We start from the raw sequence: 26050 nt of genomic DNA, 5'->3' as shown, positions 1-26050 counted from the left end.
TGATAGTTTTGAAAATTAAATTAAAGAAATTTTTTGTTCTTTAAAACAAATTCAATCAGAAAATAAATTGATTAGGGATCAGAACATTAAATTATCCAATGAAGTTTTACACCTTAACAAAAAAATCAACTGACTGGAACAGAGGTCCATTGAAAATAATATTGAACTTGTTGGTGTCCCTGAATCCCCTGAAGAGTTGTGTGCTGATATAGTCAATAAAATCGCATCAAAGCTAAATGTTGAAATTGTAGTTCATAACGCGTACAGAGTATTCTCAGTGTAATATTGGTTTCTAATCTATAATGTGTAATACAAGTGTAATATCTTTTTTTTTTTAAATGATCTTTTTTACTAAATACTAAATTCTATATCATAAATCCCTGTAATTATACCTTGAGGCTTATGGCATACCATATACTATGCTATAGAAATACGTATAATATGTTATTATATAACAAAATATATAGACTGTCAAAATTAGTTGTATACTAATGACAAAAGATTTTCTTAATGTAATATGTGTTAATATAAGAAGCGCTAATGCAAATTTTGATCATTTACTTTTATCTTTAGAAAATGATGAAAATTACAGATATTTAGATGTAATTATATTAACTGAAACTTGGCATGATACGAATAACTGTAACTTTAATATTAATGGTTTTCAATTATATCACTATAAAGTTAAGAGAAACCAAAATGATGGTATTATATTTATTAAGGATAATTTCTCTGTTGATTTTAATGAATATGGTTGTAAGGAATGTAATATTGTTAAATTAACTTTATCTGATATGACATGCAACAAATGATTTAATATTTTATGTATATATAGGTCCCCGAGCTCGAATAGCAATGAATTTCTGACCTGTCTATCTAACATTATCAAAACTGATAAATCTTTGAACGACTGTACACTTATTATCGGAGATACAAACACTAATATAATTAGCACCAACGACATAGATAATGAATATCTTGATTTGTTCTCGTCAAATGGTTTTCACTCTTTTGTAAATATTTATAAGAGACTACCTACTACCCACACGTCATGTATTGATCACGCATTTGTTAAATCTAATGACGATAATAATTATTATACTAAACAATACTCAAGCAGGCGTATTACAAATTTATATAACAGATCACTGCCCAGTTATAACATCGATTCCTTTATTGAAATATAAAAGTCAGAATGACAATTGTATAAATTTTGTAGATTATAATTTAATAAAAAATAAATTAAAAAATGTAACATGGACCTCAGTTAATGATCGAGACATCAATTAATTGGTCAAAAATTTTTATGGCATAATCTTAAATACTATAAGCACTTGCACAAATAAAAAATATATTCATTCCAAAAACAAAAAAATCAAAGAATGGATGACTGCAGGTCTTCTTTGTTCCACTCGTAGAAAAAATAAACCCTCTCTTAAAGTAAAAAAAAACATCAACTAAATGAATCCTTAGCAACTTATAAATCCTACAGAAATAAACTCAACTCTTTAATTAAAATAGCTAAAATAAATTATTATAAAAACAAATTTATTTCAGTTTTAATATTTTTACTAAAGATGTGAATAAAGAAGAGGTCCTTAATCTGTTTAATTCACAAAAAGAGGAGACTGCTGCAGGATTTGACAAAATATCAGTTAAGCTTATTAAAATAATTTTACCTCTTATTATTGACCCATTAATTACTATCTATAATAAAAGTCTAAAAAAAAGTATTTTTCCAATTCAGTTTAAAGTGGCAATCGTTAAACCCATTTTTAAAAAAAGTGTTAAACAATCACTGGGAAACTATAGACCCATTTCAATAATCAGGATTTTTGCTAAAGTATTAGAGAAAATAGTAAAAAGTAGACTGATTACTTTTTTAGAGGAAAATAAAGATTGTCTAAAAATCAGTTTGGCTTTAGAAAAGGTCGAGGAACTATTGATGCTCTTTATAATGTATCAAAATGTATCTATAATGCACTTGATGATAGTCAAAAAGCTATTGTTGTTTTTTGTATTTTGCTAAAGCCTTCAATACTGTTGACTATAAACAACTATTAATTGCTTTACCAGGTTTTGAAATTGTGAATGCAAGTCTTAAATGGTTTACAAGCTATCTAAAAAATAGGCCTCAATATATTACATTAAATTACCATTTGAGTAATGAATCTTGTATAAACTGTCGTGTACCACAAGGCAGCGTGCTTAGTCCAGTCTTGTATATTATGCATACCTACCAACAGTTAATGTAATATGAAAATGAATGGATCTATTGTCACCTATGCCAATGATACCTGTTTATTATTTACTAATGTTACATGGGATCTAGTGTATAATAAAGCAGAAAGAGAATTGAGTAGATTCATTCAGAACGTTAATTTAAAAAGATCAATGTTAATTATGAAAAACTGTTTTTGTTGCATTTTCTATTTATAATTGTACTCAGATTTCTAATCAGGAACTAATAATATATAATCATAATCATAAAACTGACAGTCCAAATTATTTTAAACTTAAGAGAGTAACAAAAGTCAGTACCTACTTAGGTTTAATATTAGACTGCAATTTGAGATGGAACTTCCATATACAAACTATTAATATGCGCTTACAAACTATTATATATAAGTTATATTGTTTGAATTAAACTCTCTCCTCAGATATCATGAAAATTGTTTGATTGTCACTATATCAATTTATCTTACAATATGGGGTGGTGCCTCTGGAAACACACCAAAACTGCTAATTTTATTACAGTATAGAGTACTTGTATCTCCCCCAATAAAACAGTTTGAGTCGGTTCTACTAATGATAATTTCAAAGAACTGGGTGTACTTCTCTACATTTCTTATATAAAAAATATATTTATATATTTATTTCAAAAAATCATTTTAAATTTGATCTAAATATAAATAAACATGACTCTATAAGATACAATCTAAATGTCAATTATTCAAAAAAAAGGTATTGGTCAGAAATTTGTAGACTACTCAGGGCCAACTTATTTCAATAATCTTTTTTTTTTTTTTTTTTTATTTATTTTAATAGAATATTTACAATCTATGCTACAATAGGCATAATAAGCAAATTTGAACACATACATACAATTTTTTTTTTTTTATTTTACAACATGAACACATGCGGAGGGAGGCCATCCAGTGATAGAACCCAACGTTATTTTAATTATTTATCAATTATTGACTTAATATGAATAAATTAAACTTAGATGGTATGAGCCATCAATCATTTAATAAGTCACGACACCAATTTCTCTTTAGCCGACGAGGGGGATTACTAGGAAGTGAGTTGGAAGCAAGTTCAGCGATTAAAGGGTTAGAGTGACATTGTAATTTAGAGTGGAATTTTTTATAATGTTTTGTGGCTAATTGATTTACTGTTTCTATTTGGAAGTCATTTTGGAGTGTGGAGTTTGATACGTACCAAGGTGCGGAAGAGATAATTCGGAGAGTGATACATTGGAAGGCTTGGAGGGTACGTAATTGAGATGGTTTAGTGCATCCCCAGATTTGGATAGCATAAGCCCAGATAGGCCGTAATAAGGATTTGTAGATGATTATTTTTGTGTGGAAGGGTAATTTTGATTTCAGAATTGGCCGAAGTAAGTGGAGTCGACTATTTTTTCAATAATCTAAAAATTAATTTTAAGAGGTATCTTAAATTAAATAATTATAGACTATAGTAATATAAATAAATATTTATCAAATGTTTTTATAACTAATTTGTAATCTTAATTACCTAGTTTTCAACTTTCTCATTATTGCTTGTTATTTTTGTTATAATTAGTAAATTGTATATGCTGTGTAATCTCTAAGAAAATAACTAGCTACCTACCTTCAACTCAAGCTTCACTTAAACAAGGTAACAAAACCAAATTGTTTGTTCAGTATACTTGTACTTGCATTTATATTATATTTGATAAATGGTTATTAATTATATAAAAATTAAAAATTGACCGTCAACGGTAAATAACGATCGAGAAAATAATATTATGTCGTACTTACTCGCTATAATAATAGTCACTGCCGTAGACGTGTAACTTATAGTTTAACCACAAAAATATAGAAAAAGTTAGCCATACCATGATTATACTATTATGGTTGAAAATTAAAAACGATTGTCGCGGTCTCAAACCCCAATACTTTATACAATATATTACCATTGATTATAAATAGTATTTATAATCAATGATATTACGTCTTACTCACAACTTCACAAGTCACAACTCACATAACAAAATAAATGCCATATCATCATGACTTCAGTCATTAATTATATTCTTTATTTTCTTATACTTATGATAATCACTCAATTATTAAATGAGAAATAAGAATAAGAATAGTCAATAGATTAAATTATAATTGTCATAACTGTTAAGTGACAGAATATAATAGATTCAAATTAGATTGGAGCGTTGATATTTGCCAGCGAGTATTAGTTATTGTATAATAATAATACGAACAATATTATAGTGGTATTCTTAGAGCCTAATATTATTATACAAGAAGGAGACGTGTAATATAATATACTATATAATATAATATCAATAATAAATAGCAATGAGAGGACTTACACCCGTATGCATTATCCGTCTGACTAATGTACAACATAGCAAAAAACTGTTTTGCGCGGAATAGAACCACTCCTTCGGTATTCATAGTAGAATTACCAAAATTCCACAACGCGTAGGGAACAACTTTATCTGTGTCGTAGCGTTTTTATTATTTGGATAACATAAACAAAAAAAAAGTTATTAGTTTGAGAACATTAGGATTTTTTTTGTTTTTTTTCATTTAATTATTAAAAATTATTGGTAAATGCTATTAAAAAAAATAAAAACACTACGACACGGATAAAGTTGTTCCTTATGCGTTGTGGAATTTTGGTAATTCTACTATAAATACCGAGGGAGTGGTTCTATTCCGCGCAAAACAGTTTTTTTTCCATGTTATACGTTTGTAAGACGGAGAAAACGCATACAAGTATCACGTCCTCATAAGAATTTTATTATTCTAATAATCATTTTATGATATAAAAAAAATAGTATTACGCAATTTAAAGGTAGGCTCTGTCCAGCGAGAGAACACGTCGATTCTACGCATGGACATTGGCATGTACAACTAGCTCGAAACCCGACACCGAGATCACAGACCTATAATCTAGTTATGGCCCGTATTACAATAGTTTAACTTAGGTTAACCCACGGACATTGCTGATATTATAATGGAGTATGGAGTGGAAACGTCGAAACGAGCAGTTTATCACGACCACGAATGTATGTACAAGAGGCAAAGTGCGGGGGGTCACAATGTGTTCCTTGAGTTTACAGCGCCCTCTGTAGTCTGTATAAAACCCGGACTCGGATACAAAATGTGAAGCCAAATAAAACCACCTGGTAGCGCTGAAAACTTCAAGAACTATAATCTTATCAGCTAAGTGACACCTTTTTGTGGCCGTCCCCCGACCCCCGCCGTCCATGTCGCTACCAGTCCATTACTACTTAGTCCGTGGGTTAAACCGCCGAATTCGACCGGTAAAATCAGCGTAACCGATGTTTAAACTTTAAACTATGATTGTAAAACGGGCCCTAAATCCTAATAGGTCTATGACTATGGTCGAGACCGGTTCCTCACTTCCGTCTTACCACTATGTATGCGTCAGGGTGGGTTGTCGCGTAATGATGCGCAGATATTTTAAAAGTTTATTATATCATGGAAGAACCGATTTTCGTTGTCGACTCTCATTGAATACAGACAGATCTATTATATAATACTATATATATATGTGAGTACTGAGTACGGATGAAGGTACTATACTCCGCGCCACGAGAGAAAGAACCCGTTAAGAGCACGAAGACTGTAGTAGGCATTCCCCCACTATGTGCCATTTAAATGTGTCAGTGTGTGTCAATTACGTAACTATGCGCGGAATCGAACGTGTTTCGGTGGGGCTCGGGACACGGGTTAAACATGTTTAATATATCTAAGCGGGGAGTGTGGAATATTATATTTTTACTACCTACTATTTAGTATTTACCTACTACTCATTTATAGATAGGTATTTAGTATTATTTTGTTTACTTTATTTATTTTGGTCTCGCTAGTCGCTACCCACTGGTCCCACTGGTCTAACTGTCGGATACTGAATTATACGGTATTGACAGCTTAAGAGTGTTTTACGCTCTGTCAGACTTGACTATTATTTACTCGTTCGTGTTTCTCATCCATCCTCCATCTCGGACCTGAACCCCGGTGAACCATCGGTTCGAGTTGTCACGTGGTTTCCGAATTGCCGCATTTCCGACGGAGTGAAGAAAAGCCTGTGAGCCTTTGTTTATAATACTTAAACGAAAAATCCTAAGCAAAATGCATAATAATATGACAATGCGCGAACTGGAAGATACTCTTAAAATGATAGAACATTACGAGTGCGAAATGATCAAACGCGACAAGATCAAACAAATTCTCAAAACTCGCGTTGCCGAAGTAGTGAGGACCAAAAAACGGGCCGCTCGCAAAAGAGCAAAAATTATTCAACGTCGAGTACATCTAGCTCAAGAAATGGCAATGTTAACGGGTACCGCACCGGCACCGATTGATCCGAATCTCCAACTCGAATTCGAGTACATAATGAACTATTTGAAGTTCGATGAGCCTATTATTAACCATCTGTTTCGATCCCTTAGCGAGGAAGAATTAAAGATCATACGCCCATATCTACAGTAACTGTCAAAATGTTGACATCGAAAGACGAGGACACGTCAATTATTATACCGAAGAGCCTAAGAAATGGCCATTAGTATGTAGAAAAAAATTATTTTTTGTTTAATTTAAATTATAAACCATTTATCCTTTTATGCACATAGTTCTTATTCTGGTTATTATAACATTTATTTACATGATAATATTTTGTTTATTTTTATTCTCATCCGATTTGTTTCCCTTGTGCAATATCAAATATTTAATCAAAGTGCAAACGACTGCCAGTTGTTAGTGTGTCATTGAAAATTTGAGGTAACACACATTGTGTACCTATACCTACTCTATATTCTTCTATAGGTATTGAGTTGAGTACTATGACTTATTTTAGTTACCTATATTTTTGCTGTTTCAACAACTGATGTTACTTGGTTAACCCTGTCAATTTTAATTTGAAGAGCTGTGATGGGTGTAGTCATTTTACATAACTTTATACTTTTATTTTATTATTTATAGAAGTATGTTTATTATTAATATAAAACAATTAGGTATAAGTCAATCCTAAAAGAAAAAAAATATCCTCAGTAGATCTTAATCAAAAAACGTATGGTCACCCTTGAAATATAATAATAGTAATACCAATATTTCTTTAAATTACTATTTTATCTAAGCACATAATATAACATGTTATTATACATATCATTAAACAACACCATAAATTGTGTGGCGGTGTTATTACTGTCATATTAGAATTACAAAGGTAAAACAAATTTGTTACTTAATACTATCTACCAAAATAAAATATTGTAATACTCTAGTGTATTTTAATCAACTGACAGTATCAATTGAAGTAGCTGGTCAACCAACACCATTATCACCATTTATTGTACATTGCATGACTTACAAATCAATGTTGTTAAGTATTTGTCATAATCTATATTCTATATTCTACATAACATATTATAATTAATAAATTAACACAAAATAAGAAATATATTCATGTATGTTAAGGACATAAAAAAAAAATTAGATAGATGTGCACTTAATGCAAAAGTTGGTTTTTAGCCTGCAGGTAAAGTGATTTTTGATATCAAATTTGATTTAAATTATCGAAAAATGCTCTAATAACACTTAAATATAATATTATATGCTTATATTACTAATTAGTTTGTACCTACCTACAGGGCCGTATTTAAGGGGTGGTTCGAGAGGGCAATAGCCCACCCTGGCAAATGTTAAGGGGCGACTATAAAAAAAAGTAAAACAATTTTTTTCGAATATGTGATGGAAAATTATAAATTATTAATAAATATATAAATGAATGAGTGTAATATTGATATCTAATCTATAATGTATAATGCAAGTGTAATATCTTTTCTTTTTTTTTTTAAATGATTTTTTTTACTAAATACTAAATTGTATATCATAAATCCCTGTAATTATACCTTGAGGCTTATGGCATACCATATACTATACTATAAAAATACTATATTATTTTATAACAAAATATATAGACTGTCAAAATTAGTTGTATACTAATGACTACCCATATTATATTATATAATAAAATGTTTAATATTTGTAGAAATTATTTTATGGTAAGTGTGGACATGTGTAATTTGTTTTTAATGAGCCCATATTAATAAAATATGATAAGACTAATTACACTTGAACTAAGTATATTTTAATTGCTTAAAATAAGTATGGGGGGGGGGGGGATGGTTGTAACGTATCTGTTTAGGAGGTTAACCTAAATATTTAGTTTGCTGATTAAATTGATCATAGAAATCAACATCAAGGTCGTATAAAACTAGGCCACACTTCTACAGCTTGAAAGGGTTATGTTTATCTTTAAGTATTAAATCTATATCAATACTCTTGAGTACCTACTTACATTTATTATGACAAACTATGGTTTGAATCTGTAAATTAAAAATAATAAAAGTTAAAACTAAATATAATCAAACAATAATAATAACAATTATTGACATTATTTTTAATTTAATTATTCTAATAAAGGATGTTATCAAGCTATAATATAGATAGGCGTGCTCAAGGAGTTAGCATTAAGGGCTATAGCCACACCTCAAGTTTTTTGTTTTAGGTTGGCGCCAAAATGTTGTCCAAAAAAATTTATCATTTAAAGTCTTTTTTACCTCAACTGTTGGAATCTGGAAGTATTATCATCATGATGACATATTGACATCACACTCCAGAACTCTGGAGACGCGTTATTTAATTTTAATTTTCTTTGTTGAGTATGTTTTAGTTATGAATTATTTAGAATGTATACTTTTTTGTGGTGGGGTGGGTGGTTACAAAAAATTAGTAGCCACATCTGCGATCTGCTAATCTCTGTCATGGGTAATAATCACTTTTAATAGTAAAACTATTGTATAATCATTAATACTATAAATTTGAATATAAAATACATTTTTGTTTTTTATTATAGTTTTATTGATAATATATTTTACAATTTACTCTGTATTTAAATTAAGTAAATTTGAGGGAAGATAAACAATAGGACTGGGTGGCAAGGGTTCTCACAGTAGAGCTATCAAAAAAAATCCAAGATTTTAAGGGACACTGTGATTGTGGTGATTAATTTTAGTTCGGTATTAATTATTATAAGATTCGGCTTTGTAAAACGTTCTTCAAATTTGATCGAAGCAATATAATTTATTTATTTTTTTGGTGGCATTGGTGGAAATCGGAGGGAGGGCTTAGCCCACTCAAAAGTCTGTCAGGCCTCCCTAAAAACGAATTATTTAAATAATTGTAATATTTTCAGTGGCGTCGTTAGGGAGGGGCGGAGCGGACGCTTCGCCCCAGGCCTCACAAAAGGGCCACGATTTTTTTTTTTTGGACGCCCCTATGCATGTTATAATAATATAAAAATAATGATAGTATCTATTCCATACAAAATGGTTAAATAATATACTTTATAACTAAGTTCTTAGACAAATTCTTATTTCACTATAATTTTCAGCATGCCTAACTACATATGTTACATCAAACAAATTGAAAAAAGGATGTCTGGTATAACATAAATATATCACTGATTTCACCATAATTTTTAACTTGTTAAAATATGTAAAAAAAATTCAAAATTCGTTATAGGTGCTGCAGTGCGCGACAATAAATTACGGTGTTATGCGTATGCGTGTAAATACGTAAAATCCTAAACTTTGGAAGAATATAACTTCCAAAATAATGATTTCCACAATTTATTTTTGCACCATCGTTCTTAACTCGTTGAAATACGTATGTTTCAACAAAAAAAATGCAGAGCGCATAGCTAAAGTGAATGTATGCCATATTAAATATAGTGCAGTTGTTTTTAAAGTTGAAATATTAGACCCATTCATTTTGAGGACTAAAAAAAGTCTTGCTGTCAGTACCTATATATCGAGTATTGGAGTATACAGAATACGAGACCATAACTTTAGCACCCCCCATAAAAAATTCTAGATCCGCCACTGGTAGGTAAGTATCTAATACATTGTACAAATGTATTATCAATTAACCTAACTACTTTTTAGATCAACTAATATGTAAATGATATCATTATATAATAGTTAGTCAGCAATTTCGTTTTCTATAGATATTATAGATGTAATATAGCTAAATATTTTAATGTTCACTTCAACTAGTATAGGTTGGTAGTCAAAATTACAACAATTGCAATTGGATAAAATGTAAATAATACTTTTTTAATTGCTCATCAACTTAACTTTTTTATTGTATATACAAAAGCAGGGCCAGTCAAACTTTGGCAAAGGCGCGGGGTCCGTTTCGAGGGCCACGCTCGCTCTGTCTTAGTGGACGGTCCTGAGTCCATGGCGTGTGTTCAAGCCCGTCCACACTGCCGTATTTTTGCTTAGAGTCTGAACGGTTTTAGGTACCACACTACCACCTTACCACCGCCGTGGTTTTTACCGTATAAACAGTTTTTTTTTCAATTGACTGAGCCATACTACGCAATATTACCTCAGTATGGATCAGTCGATTAAAAAAAAAAAAGTTGTTTGGATGGTAACCTTAAAACCGCGGTGGTCGTCGCCGTTCGGACTCTACGACGAAATTACCGCGGTGTTGCCGGGCGCTAACAAGATTAAGTATAGCCCTTTTGAATGTTGTGTTGAACGCATTAGTGCCCTAACATTTATTGATCAATGATCATATTATGCATAAAACCAATATTGGTTGATAGTTGTTCGACAATGTCAACATGCGGGAATTCCGAATTATTAGTATTTGTAAATTTATCTCATAACGTCATAACTTCTCCGGGCAAGTCTGCCACCGCTATAACGTAATATTTGTTAGGTACCTACCGTTCATCAGTTGTGTAATGTGTTAGTATTACGGACACTGTTTTTTATGATTTATTGTTGTCAGGGCCTCTCAAATTATTTCTGCTCCATCAGGCCTACAGAAGCGTAGCAACGCCACTGAATATTTTCCATAGTAAATATTACCTATCCAAAATGTCTATAAAAAATATTTTCTTAGGAACAGTTGTTACTACAGTATTTTGACTGCTGAAAATAATTCCTTATTTTCCATGAATTTCTTGCATAAATAGCAACTGACTGTTGTTATTTTGAAGATAAATTATTAAAAACTGGAGAGCTTGCTTCTGCTACTCATCCAGTTTGAATAATTCCATAAATCGTTGTATATAGGTAGTCGGTAGGTATACAATTATACGATTAATACAATTCTGAGGGAAAAAGACGCACAGTTTAAACTTAAATCGATCATAAAATAAAATAATTTACATATCTAAATATCTTCGATTTACTTAAATTATTGCTGTAAGAACCACTTAGGAAGGAAATCGTATCACATTTTCAAATCTTAGGTATGTGAATTTAAATATGTATAATGAAGTTTTAAGTACAAAAATAATTGTGAATATTTGAGATTTTGAATAAATATTATTTAATCAAAAAAAATATTAGGTAAATAGTTCATAACATATGCAAATAATGGTTCGGTACCAATTTTCAACCAGATATCCTGCCAATTGTAAAAAATGTAATCGTAAAAAACATTTACCTAAAATATTGGCTAGGGCTAGGGTACTACTGGATTTTTACGATATAGTAAGTTGGTTCATTCTATTTTATTTAAGAAAATTAATTCTAAGACTCCCATAATATTTTCTTCGCTTTGCCACCAGTGAAGTTATACGTTTATATAACATTACAATTTTTAATCTTCGTCGTCAGTTTAAGGTTGTTAAAAAAAAAGAAGATATTTCAATATCTATCTAAAACTTTTTCCTTTTATTTTCAATTTACTCATATAGATAAAAACTATACAGGCTATTATATCTTATGTCATTGTACGCTGGGATTTTTAACGATTATGGATCGATGACATAGAATTTCGTTAAAACGAAAAAAGACGTGTTTCTTTATTTTTAACAGGTAATTGTTTTATAACAATCTCAATTTTTTTAAACACGCAGGTGTACCAATAAAATCAACATAATTTTTTTAAATAGTAACTACTATAATTTTGGATTCTGGTAAAGCTCTTTTTTTTTGAAAATGTTGATAGTCAAATCATAAATTTTGGTACGCCAGTTTATTAACTATGGTCCTCTAAAGTTTAGTAAAATATGCATTAATACTTTTAATTGAAATAATTGATATAGGTTTAATTTACAAGACCTAAATAATTTTTTCTTATAACTAACTTTTATAACTTGAAATTTGAACCATAAGTTCCCTATATTAATAGGTGTCGCAAAGTATGAATTTAGCAGTTGAAATTCTTTAAAAATTATTTAATAATTGTGATTTAAAATAAACTATTTTCAAGATATTCAGATAAATAGTCAATCTCAATATAGGTTTGTTCCTAACTTAGGCATACTATCAATCTGATTTAATTAGAGATTTCCAATATTATTATAACAAGAATCAAATACCATAAGGTATTACCTTTGATTATAAATACTATTATAGTTTATTTTTTACTATTATACTATACTGTACAGCATAGCGACATCCACTTACCCACTTTTTTTCGTCAAAACATAAAATAACTATAAAAATAATAATTTTATATTTTTTAGATTTTTGGTTTATGTAATAGCCAACTCATGTTGTACCTTGATTTAATTTTTCAATCTTAATAGCTATAAAAATTGAACATTTTATAAACTTACAAACTACAAAACTTTCATTTTAAACAGTTACCTACTGTTGTCAAAAATTGAACTTTCAAGTTTAAAATGCATTTAACAAAACAATTGTGCATATGTATTTTTAATATTTTTCAACTGCTATTGTAACAATTTATCAGAAGCTTTGTATTACATTTTCATGCTTTTTGACCAAACAAATACAATTTTATTGACATTTATAGAAAAATAAACTAAAAAAGGTAGGTAAGTGGATGTGCCCTGCTATGGATGGTGTTAAGTTTGAATTCAATGATATAATACCATTGTATAAGAAAAACGATTCTGAGCAAAAACTGTCAGTCAGCCTAGCTATGATATTACTAAGTATATTTGATGATATTAAGATGAATAAAGTTAACTTTATTTAATTATGTATAACCTATTTACGTTGTTTTAAATTTTCAATCCTTAGCTATAAAAGTTGAATATTTTATACATTTTTAACTACAAAATAATTATTAAATTTTAAACATAATAAATTTTGTCAAAATTGAACTTTAAATGCTTATAAAAAAAAATTGTGCCTATGTATTTTCAATATTTTTCAACTGCTATTGTGACAATATATCAGGAGCCTTGTATTAAATTTTCATTTTTTTTTACTCAACAAATAACATTTTATTGATATTTATAGAAAAAAAAACTAAAAAAATTTAAAATTGACAATGTCCGTAAACTGCTCAAAAAGAGTTAAATTATTTTAAAAATTGTATGGTGTATAGAAAATACTAATATAAACATTCAGTGAAATTTCCAAGTATCTACAGTCATTCGTTTTTTATTTACAACAAAAAAAGAAAATCGTTACATGAGAAATCGAGTGAATATCGAATGTTGTAAATATATGAATTTCAAACGCTCATAAAAATGTAATTTAAGTTTCTTGTAGACATTTTTTTTTTGATAAAGGTAGACAAACTTATGAGGAATCTTGTATTACATTTTCAAATCTTAGATTTAAAAAGAACATTTTTTATGAATTTCTAACTCAAAATAATTTGCAAATTTTCGTCATTTTTGCGTATTTTATCAATATCTGAACTTTAAATGCTTATAAAAAAAAATAGTGACTATGCATTTTTAATTTTTTTCATCTGCCTTTGAAACAATGTACTAAGAGTCTTCTATTAAATTTTCAAACTTTTTTACCCAACAAATTAAGTTTTTTTGACATCCATAGAAAAGAATACTAATAAAGTTAGAAACTGAAAATGTTCCTAAACAGTTCAAAACAAACCAAAATATTTTAAAAATTTTATTGTGTCTAGAAAATGCAAATATAAACAACTAGTGAAAATTTCATGTATATACGTTCATTTGTTTTAGAGTTCTATCAAAAACCAAAATCGATTTTCTCAAAAACAGATTTTGCGTATAAAAATTCCAGTTTTTCCTTAAATTGTTTTTGTTTTTCCCAGTGCTTTCCAGAGTACCAATTAGATTCACTTTCCTATCAGGAAAGATGGTGTTGATCTAAACAATTTAAATTAAGACACACATCATTGTAAAAACAAAACTTTCAACTCAGAATCTAAAATGAACTTAGAAATAAATATTAAATATTTAAACAATAATTTTTTACATTATCAAAAAAGTGGGTGTCGCTTTGCTGTACAGTATTTTGCAAGTGGGTCATTGTAATGGTTGGTGTTAAATTTGAATTCAATGATATAATATCATTGTATTAGAAAAAAGATTCTGAGCGAAGACGGTCAGTCAGCCTATGATATTCGAAGATACAATTGTGAATAAATTAATTTATAAATAACATATTTACGTGGTTGCCTACTTACCTTGTTGTAAGTTTTTAATCCTTAGCTAAATGTTTACTTTTGACCCCCCTGAAGTACCAACTAGATTCACTTTCCTATCAGAAAAGTTACTGTTGAAGAAAATCCAAGCACTTTTACTGTCCTAAAAGGTGATGACAGACACAAAAATAAAAAAATAAAAATAATAAAAACAACACACATCATTGTAAAATCAATACATTCATCGTTCCACTCAGAATCTACAACAACATTGTAAAACCAATACAATCATCCCTCCGCTCAGAATCTAAAATTGGTTATACCATTTATATGTACGGTTTTCATACTTATTGGTAATGGGCTTGCTGTAATTTCTAGAACTCAGTTTAGTACAAAGTGTATCAATATAGGTAGGTACACCTTGGTTTAGTAGTTACCTTAACATAATAATATAATATACAATACATAATACTACAATCATGGTGGATACAAGAAACGAATAATGGTTCATGGCCACGACAGGCGAATATACAATTTCTAATTTGTTATTTTGGAGGGGGTGGCTTATACCCTTAAGCCGCCCCTAGCTACGGTACTGTTATAAATTAAAAATAATAATTATTATTATTATTGTGATAGTTTAAACCGTGGCGCCATATTAGGTAACGCCATCTATCGACTGATTGGCGATGGCTAATGCGATACGATAAGTTTACGTCGTCGCCACGCTGGCTGCACTGATGAGGCGCAGAAACAGTGATAATCAATCGCGCAAACGGAACAAATGGTAAACAAATAAACAAACCGGACCGGGCCGAGATTCAACTATATGTCAAGACTCGTCAATTTCGAAGTTTCGAACTCTTGTTTCTACGGTCCTGTCAAATATTAAATATTTGTACTTTTGCATTCTCTATGTGGTTCGTTTGATTCGAGAATTTTTGACACTACAGACCTCTGTAACTGACGTGTATCTGTGGCCCGACGAAAAATGGCACTCCGGACGTACGGTGACAAGCCGATCAGTTTCCAAGTGGAAGAGAATGGCGAATACTACTGCATTGGATCCGAGGTAAGACTACAATATTCCCCGTAATGCGGCCCAAAAATACAAACTTTTAATGGTCTTTTTTTAATTTGCTTTTTTTGTTGTACTGCAGGTCGGCAATTACTTGCGACTGTTCCGTGGTTCTTTGTACAAACGGTATCCGGGCATGTTTCGCAGGACCATTACGAACGATGAGAGGAAACGTTTAATTGATTTGGGTAAGTACCTAATTGTTTTCTACGGAATGATACTAGGTATCATATTTCACTCATCTTGCCAATTACCTAAAGGTATTTCAGAATTATTTTCAACATTTTAATACTAAAAAACTATCAAATGAGGATTAGATATTGTACAAAAGGCCTGTTGTACAAACAGTATGTTTACATTGTATGTAATATTTAATAGTGTCCAGGAACAATACTATTTTATTCTATTTTCTTTATCACACTTCTGAGATTGTGAGCTTAAATTTTAATATTTATTTGTAGATATATCTTGTTTAACAATTAACTAATAGTGTTAATTAAAACAAAATTACATACAGTAGAGTAGAGTCTAACTTATCTAGTATTTGCTAGTCTTTGATTCCGAGAATTTTATTTGCTATATTCCTTTACACTTATTTTATTAATTAACATGAACTTCCCAATATTATTTTATTACACATTTTGGTGAAATTGAACATTATTATTTATTAATTACATATAATTTAATGTTATTTATGCAGGTTTAAGTGCTCATTGCCTGGCCTCTAGTGTATCACTATTAAGGGCATCTGAAGTTGAAGATATTATTGATGGTAATGATGAACGTTACAAAGCTGTATCTGTAACTTCAACTGAACCATTAATTACAAGGTAATAATAAGTATCAGTATTGAATCTAAAGTTGGATTTAATATAGGATTAAAAATCAATGTACCTATAGTATATAGTATGCATTTTTACTTTAAAAATTGTAATGTGCTGTTTTTCCTAAATATTTCATAGTATTTAATAGTAGTTGTAAAGATGATTTTAGTTTCATAAATATGGAATTCATTTCAAATTTGTAAACAAAAATATACTTTAAATACTTTTTTCGTTCTATCACTAGTACAATATTATATTAAGGATTATCTGCCACAGTAAAAATTTTAAAAACAAAATAACCAGTTTTAAATTTAACCGTGGTTTCTTTAAAGAATCTCATGTTATTTAATATATTCCACTTTTTTTAGTTACACTTTAGCAGTTGTATATATTTTTTACAGTAATTTAATTTTTTCGACCCCTCTAAAAAAACTTACTATAGTAACTACTATATTTTTTTAGATTCCTGCATAGTTTTTAAGTAAAATTAGGCTATGTTTGCCTATAAGACAATGTAAAATTATGTAAGATAAGAATTGTATTTATGGAAATGAAAAAATACTCGTGAGCAAAATGAACAGGTTTTTTCAAATTTTATAGGAGTTGATTAAAACTTGCTCCCTCTTATTAAACACTGAAATGATGCTACTGCGTATGCATTTTAAGGCCCTGGCAAACCCTGTCAATTTTTCATTAAAACGACCTAAGCGACTGACAAAAATGTAGGTACTTCTAATGTTATAAATTAAATGTAAATGAAAAAACGATTCTGAGTGAAAAATCTATCAGCCTATATTACTAAGTATATTTTATCATAATGTTGCTATTAAAGTAATTTATTTTATTATTAATGGATTTTGTAGTATTGGTCGGTGTATATATTCAATACTTTTAATAGTTTTTAATATATAAAATTTAAAATGTTTATCCTTGTAAAGAATTTGCTTAAATTGAAGAAGTGTGCCAACCAATGCAAAGTAATCTTGTTTATGCATTCAAACGTCTTTACTTTTTTTAATCAAACCATTGTAAGTACTTAAATTTTTGTTAGGCGGTATAGCTATTCCACGTCCATAATTAGGTTTTAAATATTATGATCTAATGACTAAATTACTTGTGAATGCGGGTAACTGTTTGAAAATATACACACAACACACACTAATGAATAATGATAATTGACTACACACACAAAGACGAGCAGTGACTGCAAGGAACGAAAGAATTGCCTGAACTCAACTCTTTAAAAATAACACGGTTGACAGGGCTTTAACAGAATATTTTTTTAGTAATTTAATGTATTCTTTATAAACATTTAAATAATAAATTATATTTAGTAGTTTACTTTATTTTATGTCTTAAGTAGTATTACTAAAAAGTAATGACTAAATCTATTTTACGATTAAAGAGAATCTAAAGGAAAAAAATCAGTTCCATGGGTTCCATCATTACCAAACAGTTCACATTTGGACGCTGTTCCTCAGGCTACACCCATCAACCGTAATAGAATTATACAAAAAAAAGTCAGGACGTTCCCATTATGGTGAGAATTTTACTTGATATTAGTTAATATGCTGTTAAGTAATTAATAATAATTAATTTTAGTTATGATGATACTGATCCGGCAAACATTCACGAGAATGCTAACTTTTCTGAATTGTTGGTTCCAATCAGACTCGATATGGAAATTGAAGGACAAAAATTGAGAGATACATTTACTTGGAACAAAAATGGTATGTAAACCAATAAAATGGTGTTGTTTTTATTCATGGGCCAATAATTTAAACTCATTATTTTTTTTTTAGAAAGTTTAATAACTCCAGAACAGTTTGCTGAAGTACTATGTGACGATTTAGATTTAAACCCTCTGCCATTTGTACCAGCCATCGCACAATCTATACGTCAGCAAATTGAAGCATTTACTAATGATAATATTTTAGATGAACAACATGACCAAAGAGTTATTATCAAGGTAAATATAATTTATATTTATTGTTTTGAACACAAATGTGGAATGTTTATAGTGTTTTCCGTATTTCAGTTAAACATCCATGTAGGTAATACATCATTAGTGGATCAAGTTGAATGGGACATGGGTGAAAAAGATAATTCACCTGAACAGTTTGCCATGAAACTATGTGCCGAACTAGGGCTTGGCGGAGAATTTGTAACTGCCATTGCATACTCCATCAGAGGGCAGTTGAGCTGGCATCAGCGTACCTACGCTTTCAGGTAAACCCTTTTAAATTGTATTATTTAGCATGAGATGTTATTCATAAAATGGTTTTTTATTAGTGAGGCCCCACTGTCAGTCGTTGAGACTCCATTTAGACCACCATCAGATGCCGACCAATGGAGTCCATTCCTGGAGACATTGACAGATGCAGAAATGGAAAAGAAGATTAGAGATCAAGACAGGAACACTAGGCAAGAACCTAATAACTACTCCATTTTTCATTTTTAGCTAAATAAATCTGCTAATTACTCAATGCTAATACCAAAAATTGTATATATTCCAGGCGAATGCGAAGACTGGCCAACACCACACCAGGATGGTAATAACATCATTATTAAGTATTTTAAATAGTAAGTAATGAGAAAATCCCCCCCCCCCCACCATGATACTAACATAAGTGGCGTATGACAATTATGTCTGGAGTTACATAGCGTTTGGATTTTTGTACGAGTTGTGTGATTGTGTTACAAGTGCAAACACTAAAACTTAATTCTAAGTAATAATTTTAAAAAAAAAAATCATTATATTTTAATGTTGTTTTATTGAAAACAAAAATTATTTTCTATTGTTATATAATTGTATTAAAACGTTTCTACTGTTAACAATTTAAAAATGTTCTTTAATTTTACATTAGTGACAATATTATTTACTAGATCATGATTTATGTAGCATTAACAAAAAATTCTGATTAAGTTTAAAATACTTGTAAGTATATATCACACTAGAGTTTATTTATTTACCTTTATTATATTCCACTTATATTTATTTATATAATTGTTATTTTGAAATGATATTCAGTTTATTCATAGAGGAAAGACTGAATAATAATTGTTTCCAATTAACATCAACCATTGGTTTTTATTACATTATTTATTTTAAGTAATGCTATTTATGGGTATTAATATATATTTTTGTTGTTCCATTGACAACTAAAATTTTTTTTAGATAAAACTTCAAATTTTTAATTTACATTAAAGTAAAAACTTTTTTTACTTAAGTCTTGAGAGGTTATAATTAAGCTGTTATCAAAAGTTTGGTATTTTTTATTAATTATTCCATCTTCAATAAAGTATGATTTTATCTGTGCTTAAGTGTCACCTTGATTTGGTGCATAACCATTTATCAAATTTTAATGCTGCCATCACAAGTATAAAACAAATACATCATTTTTAACATGAAATTAATAATTTACAAAAAGGTTTACTAATTTGATTGCTTCTCAAACATTTTTTCCTGGTACTTAAAACAGGGCACTATGAACAAAAGGTTTTTGCATACGCCACTGTTTTCTTCTTCATAACAATATTTTTGAGGTGTATTTAGAAGGAAAAAGAATCAAAAATAACAATACTAATTTAACCTTTGCCATGCATATATTATGTTAACTAACACGTTTTGCTGCTTAACATTTCACGCATTAATTTTTGTTTAGGATAACTTGTATTGAAAAAAGTATATAAATGTACATATATTAAAATGAGTAATTAATCTTTCATTATAATATGTTTGTTTACAGTATTTAATATTATCACACAGAATAACAAAAAAAAAAAAAAATGTTTTCTTCTTACAACTATTTAAAATTAAAAAATAATACATTTAAAACTTATATTAATTTATATTAATTGTTTGTTTTTTTTTTTCAAATGTTATTTATTTGACAGTAAGTTAACTCGCCTACCGTGAGTCAAACCCAGATCAAGGTCCCATCACAGCTCCATGTTAACATCTTCAACAGCGATACAACTGCAACATTTTTTATTTAAAATTATTATACGTATTACATTATATAAAACAAAGTTAGAATAATAAATCATTTTTATAATTTATTTTTAATTGTGTTTGAATGTACACCCTGTACATTTGATTTACTTCAGAACTTTGGTACTAAAATGTCATTGAAATCTAATAGTGGCTTTGTAATATAGTAATTAATGTAATACTTTATTATGATACGGTTACTATAGTAACTTATTGTAAAAGGACAAAAGGTGCACCAAACTAACAACTGTTTTGTGTTGTTTGTTTTGACAATGTAATTGAGTTTTAAAATAATATAAAAATCTGAACTAGTATAGTATGTGTCTGAGTATCTTTTGTGAATACCTGGTAGACTTTTACAGTAGAATTTAACAAATTAAGATATGGACAGTAAAATATTATAAAATATCAGACCTTTTACTGCGTTTAATTATTGGTTAAACTTACTTATTTTCTTCAACACACATTACATCTCTGCTGTTAATTTCGTTTTCTTCTTCATCAGTGATCTCGGTTATCACGACAGTCGATTTGGGTTCCTGGTACTGAGAGAATGAACGGACTAATTCCACTAAAGGCTTATTGTTCCATACAACAACTGCGTTGGTTGGTCTTTCTCTAAAGTATGACAAAAATACATTTTGATAACAGAAATTAATATAAAATATTATATTTAATATATATACATACACTTTAGTGAGAAGTGGTTGAGGTATGATAGAATCGATTTTGTGAAGTTTACGCAATTCTTCACACATGACTAATGTAGTCTGAGAATCTGTTTTGGCAGTTTCAGGAATGTTGGCAGTCTCCATAAGACTAGGATTCTCCACGGTCTAAAACAAAAAAAAGTTTTCAACGGTTCACATTACAGAACCCAAATAACTACTCACATCCATTTCACTGACAGCACTGCTAACGCAGTAATTATGAGGCTTGAATTCACTGCTGATATGCATGTCTCGTAAACTTGCAGATACTTTTTCTTCGGTGATGCGCATTTTGGGTGGCTGTGTAAGTCTGAAAAATATTATATTCTTGTAGTTTCAAACATTGTATGCAGGATTTACACGAGTATACAACTTGCTTTCACACGATAAAATATATAATACAATATAATATATTCAGAGAGAGAATTCTATGCAATGGCAATGGTTTTGGCTCCTCAATCATGTATAAACAAAATTTTATGAAACACTTACTCGGCGTCCAAATCGATTTTGCGTTTCGGTACGGACCCAAAATTGTTGGGATGGTATGTGGACGTATCCAAAGGCAGTGGATTACTTGATCCTGTGAACCTGTAACGAAAAAATAGTATAATATAAGGTTGGCAGTTGGATGACATTTGGTCATCGCTACAACAAACTGTGTTGTGGTGACGGTTACACACTTCATGACGTGCGTGCTGTTGGTGTTGGCCCAGCTGTACGCGGGTGGCGTGATCGACGAGAAAGTGTACGGGAAATGTTGGTAGTCTGGCGTGAAAGCTGTGAAGCCGGGCGGCTGTTGATGGCCAAACTGCTGCAGTGCGAACGGGACGTTGGCCGGCGGCGTCGCGATGGATCCGGCTGGCGGCGTCGGAATGTATCCGGCCGACGGCGGTGGCGTCGGGATGTATCCGGCAGGCGGAGGTGGCGTCGGGATGTATCCGGCAGGCGGAGGTGGCGTCGGGATGTATCCGGTCGCCGCCTGGTTGGTGGCCATAGCGTCGGAAGACGGAAACACACGTTTGAACATGTCGCCAGGGGCTGTTGCCGGACCTACGGGACCTTGCAGCGGCGGTAGAGGATAAGGGGCGAAACGTGATTCGCGGCAGTGGCGACGGCACAAACAGTAGTGATCTACGATCGGCAACTGTCCTGACGGCGGCACTCGGAAGGGGAAGATCGCCTTATCGGAAACCACCGCCGTCGTCTTCTTCGACTTTGCCGTGTCGTCTCCGTCCACACAAGTCCGGTATTCACGACCGTCGACAACGATTAGCAGCTGTTCCCGTTGATGTCCTGCCGACAACAAGACGTTCCGTCGTCCGAAGTCCAGTAGCGGTCCGCACTAGAAACATCAAATCTCCGTCAGACGCCGATGGATGGAATTTAACAGTCGTGTTCCGGTAGGAATAGAAAAATAATGCGAAATACAGTAACGAAAACTGATGATTGTTTACCAAGATCCGCGTTGTATTGTTGTTGCAGCTCTCTGTGTCGATTTCGAACTCAAATGTGTCGCAATAACACCAGCTTGTTATCAGTCAGGTTATCAACCGTTTAATGTATCTAATCTCTATGGAGTATGGTTACTACCTCCAAACAGACTACTGGTTTCTAGAAGTTTCGAGTTTCTTCGCGAGTGAAATCTGGTTTTCTAGAAATTTCTCAGCGAATTATCTAAAATCCTTGGTAGGCCAATATGTGTGTATAGGTATTTTATGTTTTTTTTCATAGGCTAAATACTGACAATTTTTTAAGTCCGTCAACATAATATATCAAAATAAAAAATTGTTGCCCTCCACCCATAAACAAATTCTTTTTTTCTTTGTTTGTTGAGAATTGATGGACAATATTATACCCGATCAACTAAGTAAAATTCCGGAACCACAAATTTATGTTACAAATATTTGTATAATAAATGTATAGACTAATTTAGAAATTTAGAAACTAAGATATAAATATAATAAATAAACCTAGAAAAAAATGTAAATTTTTAAATAGGTAGATAATAATATGCAGATGTCATATTGTTGAAGCGAAAATGTTGATAAATAAAAAAACACTGAGTGAAACGAGTATGTGCGGATGGAGTGCCGAGTGAAACTCCTTTCAGTCATTAAACTAATAGAATATTAGATTTGGTATTGGAATAAAATAAAAAAAATACACAAATCTATTATATTATTAAAAATATTAACTATTATTATATTTATAATAATATAATAGATTATCGAGTGTCACAGTCATCCGTGAAGACACAATAACGAAAAAAAAAGTGTGTGCACTTAGTGCGCGTATTTTAAGTAAAACTCCTTATGCTAGATTATATTTTATTGTTTTGGTGATGATTGAAATGAAATGTTTTTAGAATGACATACAATACTGGATATTACGAATATTATTTTTAATTTATTTCTATAAAACGTACATTACTAAGTGCTTTGATAGCCTGTATATTCTGTGTTGTTGGTGCAATAGCTACTACCATAGAATAATATGCTATAAACAAAATGCTACAACAGGGGATATAATTGGTTTATAGTAACTAAAATACGATAAGTACATTCATGACTCAATTGTGTTGAGATAACGAGAAAATACCGCATAATATATTGTTTTAGAGGTGTTACAAATGTGTGACTCCCTCCTCATGTAATTATTCTTGTTATTTGTCTGTTAATTGTTATTACTTTTACTTATTGTACCTTGTATAGATTGTAATTCTTCTAATAAAAGCCAAATTAAAAAAAAAAAAAAAAAAATATATTGTTATTCCTGAAGTATATTGGTCATTACTCATTTGTAAATTCAGTAGCTGTTGTAGGAATTCTATTTATCTTATGGAAGTGTCTGATGCAAAATTTACATTGAAATCTCCAGTTGGTATGAAATGTTTTAAATTGTCGTGTTGAGGAAGAAGTTTATCACCTTCCAAGGGTGTATCTCAATAACGCACCATGTAAAAATGCGATAATATCGTTAATATGAGAATTTGGACTTATGTAGACACCCACAATAACTATTGTTTGTCCATTTATCGCACAGCACACAGAAATGCAAATGAAACCGATATCTTCTGTCACAGCTGCACTTAATGTTGACTGTATAGCGGGCAATCCTTCTTGTGGTGTGAGGACATTCACATTTCACAGTATCATTTTGGCTGTTGTAGGTAGCGACTTCTCCAGCCCAAACATGAATTCTTTTACACTGGATGATGCAGTTGAATTTCGGTAAACTGATTTGCTCGTCTTCGCCCAATCAAGTCTCATGATAACTACCACATTTCAATTTTGTATGACGGGATTCAATATGTCAGTAGTGTGAGCACGTAGACTTGTGTCATGGAAGATTTTTACTAGTATATCACTCACATTCATAACTGAAGAGACAACTGGTCTTTGAACGACAATAGCATAGGCATCTGCCATCGTCTTCTCGCATTGTCTATATTCACGACACTACTGTGTACATGATTTCCTAGACCTTGTTGTAGTAGTTGAGGTCGGATTCACTGCGCATTGAGGTGAATTAGCCTGATGCACATCAAATGGAATGACAATTTTTTCCTGAGCATTTTCAACAGGAACTAGCGGACTAGCCTGTCTAGCTTTCTTGTGATAAATAATTATACTAAATGTTACCATCGTCTCTACTGGAACTGGGTTTTGGATTGTCTGGATTCACGTGATCCAGAGAAATTTGTCAGTGTTTCATTCTCTCCGATAGTGGCGACAGCATTTCTCAAAGCCTTCTGTTGAGCAGTATATTCTCGTTTGCGTTATGATGCTGTTTGTACTGGCGGTTTTTGTTGTTTCAATAATTTTTTCCGAGCTCTGTATTCTCGTGCACGTTCGGCAGGTGTTTTTTGGCATATTGACATCTATAAATAAAAAATACCAAATTACTAATAAACAATATTTTATAATTGTCATTCACAATACAATAATATACCTATTATAAAGTTATACTTACAAATATTTAAATTAGTGACGTCAAATCAGGTTTAGATTAAGGCGCAGTAGTTTCTTCTTAACTGTACCTGAGAACTGTGTAACATAGATGTTTTAGAATCTCAATATATTTATATTTAATTTATTCGTATAGATACTGAATTTACATTATTATGTTATACAAATTTATTATTTAAATCAAACAAAAATATTTGTTTCTATATAGTAGGTATTATAATAATATGATTAAATAATTTAGAATTCAAAATGATATGATTAAATATATTTAATACTGATAACGAAAAAAGGGAGATAACTGGCCGTCGCCGCGGCAATGGTGGACGAACCAGACAGCACGAATGCACGATAGCATGCCGCCATGCAATTATAGGATAGAATATTATTGTTATTATTGATACTTACATTATTAATGTATGTACTAATGCCTATATACAGTGGTGTTCCCGGGGGGGGGGGTCTAACAGGCTGAACCCCCCCATTGCCCATATTATTATTACTTAAAAAAAAAAAACATTAATCAAGTTTCAACTGTCAACTATATAGATTGTTTTTACGTCTTACCAGAATGAAATCATTTTTGAAAAAACATTGTATTTGCATACCAATTTTCATAAATTATCTGTAATTTATCGGTAAAAGTATGAACTACTTGTATGAAAGACCTTGTATTAAATTGTCTAGCCTTAGATTTTATAAATCTTGAACTACAAATTAACTGCAGTTTTGACGAAATTTGAATTTTAAATGCTTATAGAAAATAACTATGATAGGCATGTATCGTTAATATTTTAGCTATAATAA

General features: G+C 30.6%; 2 protein-coding genes and 1 long non-coding RNA gene across 4 annotated transcripts; 2 read left to right on the top strand and 1 right to left on the bottom strand.

Annotated features, from left to right (window-relative positions):
- The first annotated feature begins 5897 nt into the window (after window positions 1-5897).
- LOC132950560 (uncharacterized) lies at window positions 5898-6922 on the top strand. Its single transcript, XR_009665224.1, has 2 exons — window positions 5898-6640; window positions 6704-6922. It is a non-coding gene; the product is annotated as an uncharacterized LOC132950560 (long non-coding RNA).
- An 8532-nt stretch (window positions 6923-15454) lies between these two features.
- On the top strand, window positions 15455-20884 carry LOC132951470 (SWI/SNF-related matrix-associated actin-dependent regulator of chromatin subfamily B member 1). 2 transcript variants are annotated; one of them, XM_061023294.1, is made up of 10 exons: window positions 15455-15741; window positions 15830-15935; window positions 16448-16577; window positions 17977-18111; window positions 18174-18301; window positions 18374-18540; window positions 18610-18800; window positions 18864-18995; window positions 19088-19123; window positions 20469-20884. In XM_061023294.1, exons 1-10 carry the CDS (start codon window positions 15661-15663, stop codon window positions 20488-20490), a joined length of 1128 nt encoding a protein of 375 aa, XP_060879277.1. In that variant the 5' UTR covers window positions 15455-15660; the 3' UTR covers window positions 20491-20884. The 2 variants fall into 2 exon arrangements, with proteins under 2 accessions (XP_060879277.1, XP_060879278.1); XM_061023295.1 differs by having other exon boundaries at window positions 19088-19154.
- On the bottom strand, window positions 20159-25466 carry LOC132951472 (uncharacterized). The gene is made up of 7 exons (XM_061023297.1): window positions 25251-25466; window positions 21959-25158; window positions 21768-21866; window positions 21459-21585; window positions 21256-21401; window positions 21013-21183; window positions 20159-20550 (listed from the first exon to the last, which is right to left on the bottom strand). The coding sequence occupies exons 2-7, from the start codon at window positions 22303-22305 to the stop codon at window positions 20514-20516; spliced, it is 927 nt and encodes a 308-aa protein (XP_060879280.1). The 5' UTR covers window positions 22306-25158; window positions 25251-25466; the 3' UTR covers window positions 20159-20513.
- Window positions 25467-26050: the final 584 nt, after the last annotated feature.

Source organism: Metopolophium dirhodum, chromosome 8 (genome assembly GCF_019925205.1).
Source record: "Metopolophium dirhodum isolate CAU chromosome 8, ASM1992520v1, whole genome shotgun sequence".
In the NCBI taxonomy this organism is placed as follows: domain Eukaryota; kingdom Metazoa; phylum Arthropoda; class Insecta; order Hemiptera; family Aphididae; genus Metopolophium; species Metopolophium dirhodum.
The sequence above is the reverse complement of the archived record's forward strand: the minus strand, read 5'-3'. Positions and strand labels throughout refer to the sequence as shown.

Coding starts and splice junctions, on each gene's coding strand:
- LOC132951470 (XM_061023294.1), top strand. CDS start 15,661: ATGGCACTCCGGACGTACGGTGACAAGCCGATCAGTTTCCAAGTGGAA. Junction 15,742..15,829: donor ACTACTGCATTGGATCCGAG/GTAAGACTACAA, acceptor GTTGTACTGCAG/GTCGGCAATTACTTGCGACT. Junction 15,936..16,447: donor GAAACGTTTAATTGATTTGG/GTAAGTACCTAA, acceptor TTATTTATGCAG/GTTTAAGTGCTCATTGCCTG.
- LOC132951472 (XM_061023297.1), bottom strand. CDS start 22,305: ATGTTCAAACGTGTGTTTCCGTCTTCCGACGCTATGGCCACCAACCAG. Junction 21,586..21,767: donor AAAATCGATTTGGACGCCGA/GTAAGTGTTTCA, acceptor AATATTTTTCAG/ACTTACACAGCCACCCAAAA. Junction 21,184..21,255: donor CAACCACTTCTCACTAAAGT/GTATGTATATAT, acceptor GTCATACTTTAG/AGAAAGACCAACCAACGCAG.